The sequence below is a fragment of the Eschscholzia californica genome, unplaced genomic scaffold (assembly GCF_041429995.1).
Source record: "Eschscholzia californica isolate CP2 unplaced genomic scaffold, dmEscCali1.0.p SCAF_2, whole genome shotgun sequence".
NCBI lineage: Eukaryota > Viridiplantae > Streptophyta > Magnoliopsida > Ranunculales > Papaveraceae > Eschscholzia > Eschscholzia californica.
Window position 1 is genome coordinate 12739406 of NW_028238309.1, and position 17171 is coordinate 12756576.

Here is a 17171-nt window from a genome sequence, read left to right on the forward strand (position 1 = left end):
TAGGTTTGTCAGATACGTGATCTGATGAATGAAACCCTATTAAGTGAACTTGGAATATTTATTATCAAAAATCCCTGGTCCAGGTCATTGCATGGACAACAATGACTCACGAAGACTAGCACGGGAGTCGATGGGTTAGCGCAGTTTCATGGGCTATAGGAATAGTATATTCTATTCGACTACGTGGGTGTATAAAAGGTTTATACACTGGATAACCCTCAAATGAGAAGTACATCATTCGTGATGAACGTCAATACTTCTCATAAAGACAATTGGAGAGATTCCTCAAAACATGAGTGCTCCACTCATCTTATGTAAGGAATGCCCGACTTTGGTTCCGTTAAACGCCGCACCGTAAAAGGAGGTTATAAAGACGGATACTGGGAAGGACAGGATAGACATGAAGTTAAGTGGGAGCGCAAGAATGGATTGTGTCACCCTAATCACATTAGGTACAAAGTGTCTCAAGGCCACTTGATGAGTAGCAACTGAAAATGCGTGGCCGCGCTCAAACGGATTAAAAGTTAATCGTTTGTCTTTCACAGTTGTACTCGGATATCAAGAAAGTCTGAATGATGTGACGTATCAGATGGGATACTAAATTGACACGGGAATCGAGGCATTGCACTTGTTCTAAGTCCAAGTGGGAGTCTGAAGGAGTTGAAGGAAATGTCCTTCGACCAAGGTGACAATGCGAACAATTTGTCGGATAGGACAATTGATGTGGAAGATCATCAAGTCCGATTGATTTAGGGATCGTAGAGTTGTAGCTAGAGACCAACTACGATCGTCGAATTACGAAGTAATTCGCGGCTAACTTCGATCGGATCCTACAACGGGTTACACATAAGAGTGACAAATTGATCTAGGATATGACTAGTGGGAGTGAGATATAATCATGGGAGTGTCCCATAAACATATCTCATAGGCCTAAAAAGGAATTAGGCAAAGATAGTACAAAAAGGCCAAAAACAGGGTTTTTGGGCCTAGACCGGTTCGGGTACTTCTAGGACTCGGATTGGGCTGAATTTTGGAGGGTTAGTTGCTGATATAATAAACATTATATCTGCCAATTTTCGTGGTGTTTGGACACCTCCTCCTTAGGGAATTGAGAAAATACCAATAGTTGCTATTTTCGACTATTTCCCTAAATCTTATTCTAAAGGGTGTTTTAGGAAACCTAAAAGGAGGTGGATTCTTATTAGGGTTCTATATAAACACTCTTAGGGCAGAGAATAAGGTGTGGAATTTCTCTCTAAGCTTTCTTACTCTACCACATCAAGTAGAGAGGAGAAAGTGAGCTAATTCCCATTAACTATCAATCTAGTCAAAGAAGAAGGTGTTCTTCTTTTCCAACCACCATTGGTGTGCTAGCTATACAACAAGGTGGGATCAAATTGATTGCTCGTGTCCCAAGTAGAGGAGCTACACTTGAAGCTCTTGGTCTTCTTCAATCAATTCAACTAGTTCGAGGGAAAAGCGATTAAGGTAATCTACTATCTCCATTAGATTAATTACTAGTTTTGCATGTGATCCTGGGAATACTAGTGTAGACATTAGATGTCATATTTCCGCTATAAACACTAGTAGAAGGGTGTAAATCCCTACATGCTGCCCGTCCAAGATGATCTCCACCTGAGAGATGGTCAGACGCGTCTAGGCGCGTTTTTCTCCATCGAGACGCGTCTTAGACGCGCCTGAGTCTACGAGATGCATCAGGGATGCGTCTTCCAGACGCATTTGTGGGACAGAGACGGATCCTGCCTGAGCAGGATGCATCTGGGCCGAGGGCAACAACACGTTTTGGAACGTGCTGTCCACTAGTCCGAAAGGTACCAAACCACTGTCTATGAGCCCAATTGAGCTTAACTGCGACTGGCTCATAGATGGTTGACCAGGTTTGACTTCGGTCTTCCGGTTTTTTGACTCATGCTCTTAATGGGCCTCGACTCAAGTGAGAGTTTTCCAATCTTCTTCGAATTCCAGTTGTATCATCCGAAATAGACCCAGACCATCTGAGGGCCCAAAACGGAGTTTTTCCAAAATTGATTTTAGAAATCATTAAGAAAGAAACAAAACATGCTATTAGTCTGGATTTTTCGAAATAGACTTAAAAGCCCATAAGACATATAGATGTCACTATTTCCCACTAATAGCTATATGGAACATAACGAACCAAGAAACGAATCTAGGACACATACTTTATCATATGATTTTCATATTTTGTATGTATGTATATGTGAATGCGTATAATAGTATTGCCTTTAGATAAGTTATCGATTCTTGTTTCTAAGCACAAACGAGTATGTGCCCGAATAATACTTAGAGTATAGGGTCAATAGTAACCATTGATGAATCGAATGATGATATCATGATTCGAGTAGGAGTAGTCAATGGTGGTTCAAGGATTATGATTCAAACGAACCATTATGCGAACAAGAAATAACCTAAAAGATTAGATATTTAAGAGGCCATACTAGGGTTCAGTTGTAACCTTACAATAATTCACATAAAACACTTACGTATAGGTCACGAATGGTTATGATAGAGTTCACAGTAACGCAAACTTGATAAAATACGTAATAATCCCTAAAAGAATTTTGAGTATAAGTCTACCCAGCATAAGACACCTGTTGAGCCCTTGTTCATCGATGAAGGGTCTGCCTCCGCAGGGTGCCATCTTTTACCTCAGGACGATACGGGTATATCTATGAAGAGGTTTATGCGTCTAACTGGTTATTCTCAACGAGTCAGCAAAAGGGTTTTGGACTTTGAGGCAAAGGATTAGTTTGACACTCAAGTGTGAAACTAATCAACCAAGAGTCACAAGAGTATGATCAGTAAAGATGTTACTCACCCAGGACGACGGAGTTAAGGGCAGTGCCCTAGTACGCTTAACTTCGAAAAATTGGGATCTTGGAATCGTATTATTAAAATAGGGAAAAAAATTCTTGAATAATATGGCAGAATTAAGATTTTTCTAGGATAACAAGTTTAAGTCACTTTGCATTCTTTACATGTAGTTTAATTATGACAAACAAAGAAACCATCAACATCCGTTAGCTCCTTGAGAAGGAGAAGCTAAATGAAGACAACTTTATAGTATGGAAACAAAATCTAGGGCTCGTGCACAGATCCGAAAACAATACAGCTGTCTTAGACACTCCTATTCCAATAATCACAGAGGATTAGACTAACGAGGAAAAGGAGCAAGAAAAGAGACTTCAGAGGAAATCCGAACCCGTAACGTGCTTAATGTTAGCAACTATGGAACCTAATCTTCAGGATAAGTTCATACACTTGGATGCTTACACCATGATGGGACAACTTAGGGAATTGTTCCAAAGGAAGTCAAGAATGGAAAAGTACGAGACATCAAGGGCAATACTAAATTGTCACCTTCAAAAAGGTAAGCCTGTAGGGTCACATGTTTTCAAAATGACCAGTCTTTTTGAGAAACTAGCACGACTTGGAGTCGGTCATGGCCGGGACTTTGCCACTGATATAATCCTACATTCACTTCATAATGGGTTCAATCAATTTACAATGCACTACAATATGAATGGATGGGATAAATCATTGGAAGAACTACACGCAATGCTCTAGACAGCCGAAGAGAATATCGTAATAGTAGAACCTAAGAAGGAGATTCTGATGGTTCAAAAGGACAAGGGATTCAAAAGGAACAGAAAACAGAAGAGCAAAAGGAAAATGGGCAAAGGAAAAGGCAAGCTAATTGTCAAAATCAAGAATTCCTCTTCCGATTCTAAGTGTTTCTATTGTGATGGCATGGGCCATTGGAAGAGAAATTGTCCCAAATTCCTAGAAGACAAGAAAAACGTAACCGTGGTTTCCGCAAAAGGTAAAAATGTTAAAGGTTGACTCAATTAAATACATTCCCTTGAAGGTACTGGATACCTAATGCTCGTCTCATTGTGAATGACATGAACAAGTGAGAGCTAAGTATTTAACTGGAGTGGAGGCGAACCTGTCAAGAGCAAAGGAAGCAAGAGTTGTTGAGAAGGATCTCAGTCTCCTATAGGCATTACTTTAATTAGATTTTAGTATTTTCCTTTTGAACATCATCTCTAGAATTGGATTTATGAGAAAATAAAGTATTTAGTTTCAATATTTTATGATGTTTTTAGAAATGTGCCTATTTCAACTTAACAAATATCAATACCAAACGATTCAATTAGTTATTCTAATCTAGTCAGACAACTAGGATGAACATGGTTTAAACTAACTAGTCTGACAAGATCTCTTATGACAAAACATGGGTCAATTAATCACCAATACTTATGTCTCATCTGAATTTCTTAACTTAGGCTATAGAAAATAAAAGAATGTCATATGACGAGACATGAAAATGGCTCATCTGAATTTCTTAACTTAGGCTAGTTAGTGTATTTCGAGCAGTTACTCTGATGAATTCTTCGTTTATCTTTCTCAGGTGTCTTTTTCGGAGTTTAGTGCGAAAACGGTTAAAATCGGCAGAAAGGCATGCTAAGAGCATTTTGGTCATCTGTTGACTCTGGTAATTCTGGTAAACATTAGTGCTCGAATGAAAGTAGAGCCCAAGACGGATTCATAGACGAAAACGGAAGTCAAATCGGAGCCCGGATGAGCAAAGTAGAGCGGGGAAAAGTTTGGGTCAAAAGCAAATCTTTCTGTAACACGTGGCATGCAATCCGACGGTTACTTGAATTATTTCGGTACTCTGGTGGGCGCTAGTGGTACATTCGGGACTATTCTAACGGCCATAAAAAAACAAAGCCGTTACAAGTAGGGCCACTTATAACGGGGAAGAGACCGTTATAATTAACCAAACTTTTTTATAACGGCTACGTCAAACTACGCCGTTATAACAAGTCTCGGTTATAACGGTAAGGCACCCGTTACAATAAAATGATAAAAAGGCAGACGCGGGAAAGAAATTGGCGCCATCAAAAAAGAAATTGGCGCTAGATCGCTTATTTGTAACGGCTACCCGAAACTGAAGCCGTTACAAAAGAGCTAAGATTTATAACGGGTGGCTGTAAGCCGTGATAACTGTTTCATTTGTAACGGCTTACAGGAAAGCCGTTACAATAAGTCGTTACAAATACGACGGATTTTGGTAGTGAGAGACAATATCGCACTACCAACTGTGATTCCAATTGTTGGCAACCTCTTTTTTTGAAATGACATGATACTTTAAGGGGGTATGACTCAGTGTCTCGAACTGAAAACCAACTTGGCAATCACTCAATCCAAAGGTTATTGACAAACCCTTTCAATAATGGAAGAGCATCTCCAATGCTAAACTTAATTTCAGAAATTTGGAGTGTTACCTATGATTTTTGGAGTGTCTTCATATTTTCTAAAATAGCTAAATATAGTTTTACAAAAATAATCATGCCACATAAGTAAAACAACAAGTTTAGAGTTTTGCATTGGAGATATACAAGAATTGAGGATCTCTATTTTCGTTAAATAGAAATGAGAATCTCCATTGGAACTTGACAAATAAGACTAATTGAGATTTTTTTGTTTTGCATTCGAGATTATTTAAGTTTACACCTCCTAAGAGCATCTCCAATGGGACACTCTAAGAAAAACTCTAAAAATCCTAGTTGTCAAGTGTGAATTAAGATTTTTTTTCCTCAATATTAAAATAGAGACACTCTAAATTTTTTTATCTCCAATGGAGATTTTTAAAATACATCTCTCGAATACACTGTCACACTTAAATTCAATAGGAAAAAGTAGTTGAGAAACAAGAGTTTGTATTGGTTTAAAGTTGTAGGTGTCACTTAGAAAACTCAAGAAGACTCTCAATAATGAATGCATCCACCTTATAATAGAGTGTTTAACAAAGTGTCCTATCGGAGAAGATTTTTTAACAAAAACTCCAAAAAATCATATGTGGTACTCTAAGAGCATCTCCGATTCAACACTCAACTAGAAAAACTCAATTTGACACATAGGATTACTTGAGTTTTTAACCCAAAACACTTTCCAATGCAACAATCAACTAGAATCTCAATATGATGTGGCAACAATAAATGTTGGGATACTCAAAAGAAAACTCAATTTTCTTTTGAATATCTCAACGTTTGTTGTTGTATCTAAATTAGTCTACATCAACATTTTATATGTTAAAATAATAAATAAGAGTAAATGGTGAGTTTTTTTTAGTGTTGCAATGGAGAAGCATTTTGAATTGAGGATCTCAATAGTGCCACCTATAAAAGAGAATCTCAATTAATACTTGACACATTGGATTACTTGAGTTTTTGTTGAGTGTTGCATTGGAGATGCTATAAGTGTTACAGTTTGAGTGTTCCATTAGAGATGCTCTGAATTTATCTCAAAGAATTGAAATTACATACTCGATAGAACTCTACGCGTCCTAAATTTATCTCCAAAAATTAAAATTATCCATTTGATAGAATTTTATCCCTCTTAAATTTATCTCCAGATTAGCCATTTGATAGAATTTTTCGGGGTTCCACTCCAACATTCTAACCACTTAAATTTTTGCCAAAACAACACTTGACTTCGAGCAGTAGGAGGTTAGTCTTTCATAGGGGTGGGAATATTGCCCATGAGCCTGAACCCACCCACGGGCCCCCGAGCCCAACGAGGACCATAAACGTCCGCGCTTGTCTCAGGCACAACTCACCCAGCCCGTCAAGTTTTGGTAGGCGGGCATGGGTTAAAACCTCTACCCGCGCACCCGCCCATGCCCGCACCCACTTGACGTCACCCAATGATAACCAACTAAATTACATCAACTTTTTGGATTGATGAAGCCCAACAGTCAACGTTGCTAGCCCTAGTCGAGCATTCCTAGTAAGTTACTAAAGTAGTGTTTGACTTTGAGGGAGCACTGAGGGAGATAAGTTTATATTATATCTCATGAGAATTCTTCATTAGTTTTTAGTGTGAGATTAAATTCCTAAGGTTGTGTTTGATATCAGGGAAATAATTCCATAGAAATAAAAGAGTTCCATGGAATGTCTTCCACAAAATTTATTCCGTGAAAATAAAGGTTCTTTCGTTTGATAGTCATTTAATATACCGTGGAATTACGAACTCTATTATTTGATCGACAACTAACTTCTACGAATATAATATTCAATTAAGAGTTTTTATTTACTCCTTATGTAGTCAAAACTACATTTTTTTCGTTTATGTTGCCAAAATTATATTTTCATCCTTATGTTGTCTAAATACATTTTTTCCCTTATGTTTTCAAAATTATATTTTTACTACTATGTTGTAAAATTATTTAGCCTTGTGTCATTTCAATGTAAAAGTGTAGACATGTCATTTTTACAGGATAAACGTAAGAATGTCATTCAGACCACATGAGGGTAAAAATGTCATTTTCATTTATACGAGGGTAAAAATGTCATTTGACGACACAAGGGTAAGATGTCAATTTGATATTATAGAATATTAAAAATGTAATTTTGGTTATATAAAGCAAAAAATGTCGTTTTTAACAACTTTGTAAACATGTCATTTGGGAAGAACGACAAAAATGTCATTTGCCCAATGTATAAGTAAAAGTTTATTTTGCTAAATTTTATGGGTAAAATGTCATTTAGAACATATAGGGAGATAAATATTAGGTTTCAAGTACCTGAATATATTAAAATATTTTTATTTTGATTTTTGACTTTTCACGGAAACTACTTCCTAGGGTGGAGCAAGGAATTAAAAGTGAGTTATTTCATGGAAATAGATTCCCTAGGGAACTAAAGTCATAGAATTATACTTCGTATCAAATGGTGGAAATACCTAATTCCATGAAAAATCTTTTATTTCCATAGAAATAGGAGATATCAAACACACCCTAAAAGGAAGAACACAAATAACGTCTAGTTTTTGTCTCACGTTGTCTCTTTAGAATCAGGAAAGGTGTTTGGAGACTTTATAAAAGGAGAGGAAGAAGTGAGTTTTTTCAAGTCATAAACTTACCCGCTACTCGTCCGTCCATACCTGAATTACCCGAGCTCTTGATGGGCTTGGGCAGGTAACGGGTAAGGCGAAATTTAAAATTGCCCGCCCGATGCTTGGCGCCGGATGGTTCAGGTGCCCATGGACGCCCATACATTAGCAATTCCCACCCCTAGTCTTCCCCGGTCTAGGTCCCATACAAAATAAAAGATAGAACTTTCCGGGGCTAGTGGGCACCGGTTATACCTTCCTGCTGACTGCGGTAATAAAAACGATACGTTGAGAAAGCTCTCTGTCTCTCTCTCTCTAGAATTAGGTTTCCGTTGTCTGTATCGAAGCCAGAGATTCAGTAGAAGACGGGTTTTCGAGGTAAGTACCAAAGTCATTCTCTTTTGTTTCCGAAGGTGCCTTTCCGTAAACCCTAGACTCAATATTAAATCTGAATTCGTTCTACTGATTTTAGTTTACTTGTAAGAACATTAGTTTTGCTGGTAATTAGGGTTTGTATGATAGAAGTTTGATTTCGTTTTCTTGTCGGATTTGATCCTGTTAATCCGAAAAAGCCTTTCACAGATTTTGTAACTTCACGGATCTATACGAATGCATTACGATAAATCATCGGAAGTTTGGGCAAAAGCTAACTTAATTTCAATATAAGGGAAAATTTTGGTCCATTGATAACTAGGGCTTTGGTTGTGGTGATTGTGGGTGGGGTAAGGCCATTTTTAAGAAGATCTGGTAATGATAATGGTGTGGATATAGATAGATTATCACATGATTCTGATGGAAGTGATGGTGTTTGAGGACTAAATTTATGAGTTAGGGTTAAACTTTAAAGCAAAAAAAGTATACTTACCTATTTGTGCTTAGAAGCTCTAAGGAACCCTATGTTGATGTTAAGCGAAAATATTGTGTTTTTCGTTTTTAATTGTTTTTTTTTTTCTGACATCCGAGTCTAAGAGTCATTACATTCAATATAGTATGGATACGTCATGAATAAATACATGAATTGAGTAAGCTCGATAACTATTGTCTTTAAAGACATCTTGAGCCCTAAAGGCCATCTAAAGACCTTAAGGCCATCCTAGGACCTAGGGGCATGAAAGCGCGTTCCTACTTTTACTTTATCTATAACCCTTTAACACATGCCAATAAATGATTTTAGAATAAGTCTGAACCACGTCTCTAGCATAATAGAAGATGGCGTGTCCTGTGGGTTCTTAACTAGAGTCTGTAATTGTGTTTCCCGAGCTTAGGAAATCCCTCAAATTGAACCAAGGTGCTCCATAGTGGTGCGATGGCATATCGGCTTTTTCCACCACTCTATCTACGATTGAATGATTTGATTTTGTGGTTTATTTTCTGTGATGAAGTATATAATCATCTTGTTATTGCTTCTCATGTGTTTTATAACATTATTTTACAGAAAAAGTGATATGGGCCAACATCTATAAAAAAAAGTGGCTTTCTTATGCAATTTTTTTTAACTCTTTTATGTTAATCCAATTCTTGAACACATCATAGTAATTGTTAGTTTTGAACTGCCTGGTTTTTCAGAGTGTACGAAGTGCAAAGCATGTCTGCATATGAAAACGTCGTTGGTGGAAAGTTGAAGCTGAAAGGAAAAGCCCTGAATGTAAAATCAGCTGGAATTAAGAAGAAAAAGAAAAACAAGAAGCAGTATGACCGAATTTCAGAACTTAAAGAAAATGAATTATCCACAGGTATTATTAACTCTATTACTATAATTTTGAAATATGTCTAGTTATAATTGCATATAAATACACACTCAATTAGTCTGTTATAATTAAGAGATCCATTATATTATTGCATTCAGAAAGGCACTAAATTAGGAAGATGAAGTTAAGAATAAAGCCTTTTAGAGTCGTGATGAAGCAACTGCAATATGTCCTTCAACATACTTTAGCAGCACTATTAGAAGTTAAACACATCGAGGGCTGGAGGCCAAAAGAGATATTATTAGTCAAGTTCGGGTTGTTAATATGAACATCGACGCTTGTGATTTATTAATAGAAATAATAGATTAGAGGGTTAATAACATTCATTGGATCAAATTTTTGTTTGCAAGTAGTCTAGACATTCATGTAGAATTATCTTTTGTTCTTAGTTATATTATTATATACGCATTTGAAACTCGTGAAATGGTGTTTTCTTTCTTTCGGTTGCTTTTCCTTAACCCAAGTTTTCTGGTTGTTAGGTGGAAGCACTGAACTAGCAATAGATTCCACCGAGGACGACACAAATGAGAACAACAACTTAGGTGAGAAAGAGCGTCCCGCTTCTATCGATGATCATCTGACACCGGCTGAGAGACGCTATATCGAGCAGAGAGAGAGGATTGATGTTCGTAGACTTGCAAAGACTTCAAACAAATCACATCGTGACCGTATTCAAGATTTCAATCAATACTTGGCCAATATGAGCGAACACTACGACATTCCTAAAGTTGGTCCAGGTTAATTCTGCAAAACATTCAGTGTACACTCTAGTAACGATGAAACATTTGTTTTATTAGAAGTTCAGTGTTCCATTTTCATTCGGAGTGGTATACTAAGTTTGTATATTGCTGCTGATCTTGAGTTTATCTGTTTAGAAGTTACCTACATGAAAATTTCCAATCCAGAAACTTCGATAATTTTTTTTTGTATACATCTGTTATTTTTTTTCAATTTTTTTCTAGCTTCATAGTCCCACGTGCTTGCGAAAACCATTATTACTACTACATTTGATATCTGTCTCATAGGTCATTTTCTTATTCCCTTTTGCTTGGAGAAAACCATTTTGTGACTTGCTAGGTTTGACTTGTGAAAACCATTATTAAATGTAAATTCCTCTAATTTTCATTGTCTGGTTGTAAACATTGGAATTCCTAGTACTACTAACAAGATCTAGAAACTTTGGTCGTTCAAGGTTTACACGTTAAGATCCCGAAATCAATAATTCATTTCTTGATGAGAATGAAAGTTATCTCCATTTTCAACTGAACCTTCTTGGTAAGAAGTTTGTTGTTATTAATAGGGTTATTTCCCTAATGGCCCCCAACTTTGTGACTAGCTTCCCGCCTGGCCCCTTACTTTACGAGAAATACCCATATGACCCCCTATTACCGTTAACTTTAACTTCCAGTCACTCCATCTCTTTTTCTCTCTCTGCCATGTCACGCCACCTCATCTGTTGGGCCACCTCATCACCTTCTCCGGCAGAGGTCGCCGGCAGTAGGGGGCCAGGCGGGAAGCTGGTCACAAAGTTGGGGGCCATTAGGGAAATAACCCTTATTAATAGCCCTAGTTGTGTCTCCAATCCTTATTTGCACCAAGTTTTTCTTCGATATACAAATTGTTGTCAAATTGTGGTTTCGTCGGTAGAGAGATGAACATGTTCCGTGGTCCAAATCTTCTTTACTGTATGTCATTCTTGTGTTGTAGTAGATCGAAGTTTAATCTAAGCGACTAAGCCATTTCCATCTCAAAAGGAGAAATTTCTACTTTTCCTTGAATGATAAATGTTAGATAGCAAATATGGTAAAATTTAATGTTGGTGATGGTACATTCCCACAATCTTATTATTCTTCATAAATCTCAAAAAATTGTCATGGTTTTTTTCATTTATCAATCTTCAGCTGTGAGATGTATGGAGTAATGATCAAAACGAATATGACTCTAAGATTAGAGAAGAAGAATAACAAGTTCTCTGCAATCAGAATTTTGTAACATTGAGTTTTCCTGCTTTACAAAATGAAAAATCACAATACACTTGAACCGAAACCCCAAAATTTTTTGTTTCAAATGTAAAAAATTTAACATCAAAAGCTGAAAAACCAAGAAGAAATTAGCAGATAGACAAAGTTAAATTATCCCTTAAGAGGAAGACCCATTAAATTAGCAAAGGTGGTGCAGGGTAAGATTCTCAAAACCCTCGGAATCGAGAAGAATACTGGTCTGCAAGAAATTACTACCAACTTTAACCCCAAAAGAACCGAGAGATCAGTCAAAAAAAACTTCGTTTTTTGAGCAAATCTATATTTGGCTTTTGGTAGTGATCTAATATTTTCTACAGAGAAGCCGAGGTAGGTGAGTGACGGTTGAAAGTCGGTTGTTAGTCCGCCCAAAGAATAATAATCAACAGAGGGGTACCTTGAGCTCATATTCTCGTATAATTGGAGAAATAATGCATCAAATTGTCCAGAGTTTCTGGGTAGAATTTTCTTCCGAATAAATAACACGGTCTCTTCATCCCATTCCACATGCAAGGCTTTCGCATTGCTAACTTCTGCAGAACCAACCAAATAAAAGTGAAGAACTGCTTTTGAGGCTTGCCGAAAAGCACTGTAAGATTTATACGAGTTGAGAAATTCAACGTGGAAATTTTGATCGCTTTGATATAATATACGTACCTGTTCATCACTTGTTACGTGCAAACTCTCATCAAAGGACTGTTTTAAGTACATAACATCAGATTTAGATCCATATACTTATAAGAATATGTTACCGTTAGTATTTAAACGAACTGCTTTGGAAAAAAGAAATAGAGAATATGAATTGTACCGTAATGTTTTTCAGAAGCTCGTAGGTAACATCTTGAGCTCGGTAGGCCTTCGGATGCCACTTTCCTTCTGACCAATCAACATGGGTCACAGACCAATTTGCTATACCTCCAGGATCAATCATCTGAAGCACAAGCCGTAAGGAAAACAAAAATCAGTTGATAAGGAGGGATCATCTATATATATATATATATATATATATATATGTATAAATTCTGTCAAAAGATTTGCAACTTCAAACAGGTTAAAGGTCAAGTATTCTGACATAGAAAAGGGTTGGCAAGTAATGCTCGTCAGCATAGCAATTGCGACCCTCCATACCTGGCTGTGAAAATGAAACAAATTTGAATCAGTAAAGTTTCAGAATAGTTCTGTGATAGGCTAAATGTGATCTGAACATCCAACAACCATTAAACATGCGATGTTTCAACAAAAAAAGGAAGAAGATACCCTGCAGTAAAGCTTGAATTTTGTGTAGTAAAGATAGTCAGACAGAACTATCATGGCATGCTGCCGCTTCATTGTGAACCACTGTAATACAAGGATGAATTAGAACTCTAGTAAAATAGAACTGAAAAATGATCGATCTACCATTTTGATGTTGTCTCTAAAAAGAAGTATAAATTAAAAAAAAATCACCTTATGTAATATGAATCTATAATTAAGAGTTAGAGGATTATCTTCGAACATATAATATACAGATGTTTTATTTCGAAGATCTGGATGCCCAAAATCGATTCGGCGCTATGGAGACATGGACGGTTTTCTTCACCAATTAACAAGTAACACGAACACACTTATCTACCCCCTTTTTTAATCCGAACCCACAATTGGAGAGATTCTAACTGTGAAATAGAAAATAGGTTCAAGATAAAGTTCAATAGTGAAACAGGGCACCGGGGTCCTCATAATCGCATGTTAAAAGAGGCAATGATGATTGCACTTTACTCAAGATTTCAAGCACATTTAACAGGATAGAGGCATCCATTTGCAGAAAATCAAGGTTTGAGAAATTAAATTGCACAGTCAATCTTAATAAGAAAGAAACTCCTAATTTTCCATGTTAAATACCTGTGCACCTTTCCTAAAATCCTTCTTCTCAACTTCAGGTAACATATGCTCCGAATACCTGCCAGATCCATGTGGGCCAGGATCTTCAAAGCTGAAAAGAAGAAGAAACGAAATAAGCTCTCATCAACGATAGTTAAACAATATTAAGCTCCTTCAACTTCGAGTATTACAAGAACGATAAAGAAGTTGGAGTCGTTTTGGTGTTTTACTGATTGCCAAATAAAGCTCAGTTCGAAAACAGCTAGCTTACCAGTCAACAAAGCTCACATTTGTATCGATCAAGTAGTTATAGACATAATCGAAGTTATGCAATGGTACACAACTGAAACACAAGAAAAAGGTTACTGAATAACTGATCATAGGACAAACTTAGACGTACAATCATATGCACGAAGGGAAAAGGCAACTTTATAGGCTACTTACCTGTCTGAAAGCAGTACAAACTGCTGGTTATCAGGGTCCTGGAAGGCGCTTCCCAGAAGTCTCCTCTCTGCCTCAACCATAGATATTTTTCCCCAGACCACCTACATTTATTTGCACTACGATAAATTAAAAAGATGGTTCTGTCAAAGATTAGCCAGAAAATGGCTGTCCTACTTGTGCTAACAAATCGACTAACATTGATTTCTAATATAGCCTATCAGCAACAATAAAAATAAAACCGTGTCGAAATCGTAACTAATAACTGATACACCTAAAGACCAAGCCATATGGATATATGAAATTTAGTTACATCGAAATGCAAGAGAAAGAAGAAGTAGCCCCGAGCAAATTTAACTGAAAGGGGGACTTATTAGCAGAATAAGTTTCATGTACCTTCTCACTGTGGATGTCTCGGTTCATAAAATGTCTGCTCAAATGCACTGGTTTTTCCCTAGATGCGTGTACATAAACGGAAAATCTTCCTTCGTGGCCCTAATAGAACAGATCAACAAGATGTTTTAGTTCAACACCAGCACAGGGTGGATATTATCACAGCTGAAAGCAGAAATGTTATGAATTAACAATCAGAAATATGTGCACAGATTGTTTCTTCAAAGAGTGGATTGACATGTTGAATAATCATCTAGAAAAAATAAAAGCACAAAGGAAATATGTGGCAAGATAATAGTGGGGAATTTTGGGTAGGTCCTGCGAAGTTACTCGATATCAGTCGAATTATTACGAGTTAAGTATTTGGGCCAAATGCAAATAGTGTTTACTTTATTCACTGACCCATGTATGAAATACTTGAGAGTACAAGTTCACTTAAGAAGTAGTTAAGTTAAGATAAAGTCATGCAAATGTGCAGAAGAGAAGCCTCATTCTTAGTAGGTCATGTATAATAAATACTACTCCTGAACTAATGGAATAAAAGAAAACTACCAGAAACCAAAACGTTCTTCCATCTCTAACAGACTTGAGCAGGTCATGGATAATAAATACTAGTATAATGAACTAATGGAATAAAAGATAGGAAGAAAAAGAAACCCATTGTGGGGAGGCTAATAATGAGGAAAGCAACCATACCTCGAAGAACTGATCCCACAGCCTTTCAAAAGGTAATGTGCCCGGAGTCAAGAACATGAAGGCAATTTTAGGATTCTTTGACTGAATTGGAGGCGCCTTCAAGATTTCTCTAAAGACACCACGAGCTGCAACTTCATCGTCCGTAAACTCCCTTACAGGACTAGGTGGAAGCCAGTCTGGTCCATTACAACTACTCGAAGAAAATATATAACAGGCTGCATTGCCTTGAGGCGGATAAATATAAGCACCAAATAACAACAGACTCACTACAGAAACCAAAAGAATGACCCACACTGGTCCCTTCAAAGGAGACCGTTGACGAGAATCCCCAAAGCCTGACCGATAATTCTGAGATTGCTTCATTTATTACAATTGCATCAGAGTACTAACTACATTGATCTTCCTTTCATAAGATTTGAGTCCATGACAAACTTAACTTGGGTAAAGTTAATTTATTAACAGCAAGTAAGAAAATGACTTCAATCATCAATTAATGCACAAAAAAATCTGCAAAAAAAACAACAAAATCATCAAATGGGACTGGTTAAAATTGAGCATCCAAAACCTAAGTAGCAAAATACACAAGCACTCGCATTTCGAATTTGAAGACTAACATGAAATACGTAGACAAATATATTTCACTGTTGAAAATTGAATTTTGAACCAATGCATAATCTTGAAAAGAAATTTGTTTATCAAGATTTATAAAAAGCCTATTTGAGATCATAATTTCCATTAGAAAAAAGATCTGTTTTTTTTCCGAAAAAACACTCTTAAAGCGGATCTTTTAGGAAAAAAGTTAGTAATATATTGCTTATCTGACTCAGATTTCCGGAGAAAAAAAAAAGAGCAATGAAGATAACTAGAGAACTTTCTAAAAGAAAAAAGAAAATTAGGATCCTAAGTTAAAATGCCAAATATGAATCCAGCATTAACTGAATTCAAAGAGAAAAGAAAATCTCCGATTTTATTGGCATGGTTAGCTCAGGAATCAAATTATCAAGATTAATCAAACAAAACCAGATTGAATGTCTTTTCCAGCTAGCATTACATAAGTTTAATTCACAGAATGGAAGAAAAAGAGAAGGAGAAGAAACAATGTAGATGGAGTACCTTGGAAATGGAGCTGAATGAGCTCAGAGAAGGATCTCTGTCTCTTGAACTCGAGTATAGGATTTGAAGATCTAGAGAGAGAGAGAGAATTGGATTAATAGATCTGAGTTTTGATAACTGGTTTCGAGATCTAGGGCGCAAAAAAGAAAGAATCAAGAGAAAAATGAAAAGAAACAAAATGAAGGGGAATGGGTCTCTCTCTCCTCTAGTTTTTTTTTATGGGAAAACTTTTTTCTCTCTCTAGTTTTCTCTCTGACAGTCCAAGTAAGCGTCGTTTGTTCTGTTCACCAAACAACAGTTTAGCCCGCCACTAACACCATACCTGAATATGATGTATGTGCCCCACTATTAATGAAAGTATATGAATTTATTAGAAATGGGCAAATGGTCCAAGAAACAACTCCTTAATAAGAAATATACCTTTGTCACATAAAACAATGGTGGAAGTGACAATCAATATTATTAAAACATTCTCAACAAAAAATATTATTAAAACAGTAAATTATCATTCTTTTTTTCTTTTCTTCCTTTTTGTTAAACTAACCCTCTCATTCTTTGCCTATTACATTTTTTTTTTGTGATAAAAATTTAGTCGTAAGTTGATGTTGAAAATACTCAAGATAGGTTTTTGGGCTTTCCTACTTATAATGCAGACTTTGAGATCTCCCACCTCCTTTTTGCGGACGATTGCATCATTTTTGGTAAAAACACTATAGACAACATCCACATCCTCAAGAAGATTCTTCAGGACTTTTGTGTTAGCTCGGGACAACTGATTAATTATGCTAAGTCCAACATATTCTACTCTTAGAATTCACTCCCCAAGTTCAAAAGACTGATCATGCGCACTCTGAAAGTTAAATATGCCTCCGCATCAGAGAAATATCTGGGAGCCCAGCTGTTCATCGGAGCACAGAAAATCACTGTATTCAAAGATATCCTGGAGCAGATCAAGAATAAGCTC

The 17171-nt window shown here is 36.6% G+C and overlaps 2 protein-coding genes across 2 annotated transcripts; one reads left to right on the forward strand and one right to left on the reverse strand.

Moving 5' to 3' along the window:
- The first annotated feature begins 7925 nt into the window (after positions 1 to 7925).
- On the forward strand, positions 7926 to 10618 carry LOC147556307 (7-dehydrocholesterol reductase-like protein). The gene is made up of 3 exons (XM_086664151.1): positions 7926 to 8319; positions 9508 to 9674; positions 10169 to 10618. The coding sequence occupies exons 2-3, from the start codon at positions 9527 to 9529 to the stop codon at positions 10429 to 10431; spliced, it is 411 nt and encodes a 136-aa protein (XP_086520277.1). The 5' UTR covers positions 7926 to 8319; positions 9508 to 9526; the 3' UTR covers positions 10432 to 10618.
- Positions 10619 to 11636: 1018 nt separating this feature from the next.
- On the reverse strand, positions 11637 to 16537 carry LOC147556308 (glycosyltransferase BC10-like). The gene is made up of 11 exons (XM_086664160.1): positions 16208 to 16537; positions 15095 to 15601; positions 14402 to 14500; positions 14009 to 14109; positions 13836 to 13907; positions 13586 to 13676; positions 12965 to 13045; positions 12780 to 12839; positions 12516 to 12638; positions 12365 to 12403; positions 11637 to 12240 (listed from the first exon to the last, which is right to left on the reverse strand). The coding sequence occupies exons 2-11, from the start codon at positions 15455 to 15457 to the stop codon at positions 12112 to 12114; spliced, it is 1158 nt and encodes a 385-aa protein (XP_086520286.1). The 5' UTR covers positions 15458 to 15601; positions 16208 to 16537; the 3' UTR covers positions 11637 to 12111.
- Positions 16538 to 17171: the final 634 nt, after the last annotated feature.

Coding starts and splice junctions, on each gene's coding strand:
- LOC147556307 (XM_086664151.1), top strand. CDS start 9,527: ATGTCTGCATATGAAAACGTCGTTGGTGGAAAGTTGAAGCTGAAAGGA. Junction 9,675..10,168: donor AGAAAATGAATTATCCACAG/GTATTATTAACT, acceptor TCTGGTTGTTAG/GTGGAAGCACTGAACTAGCA.
- LOC147556308 (XM_086664160.1), bottom strand. CDS start 15,457: ATGAAGCAATCTCAGAATTATCGGTCAGGCTTTGGGGATTCTCGTCAA. Junction 13,046..13,585: donor ATTTTAGGAAAGGTGCACAG/GTATTTAACATG, acceptor CTTGTATTACAG/TGGTTCACAATGAAGCGGCA. Junction 12,241..12,364: donor ACGTAACAAGTGATGAACAG/GTACGTATATTA, acceptor TTGGTTCTGCAG/AAGTTAGCAATGCGAAAGCC.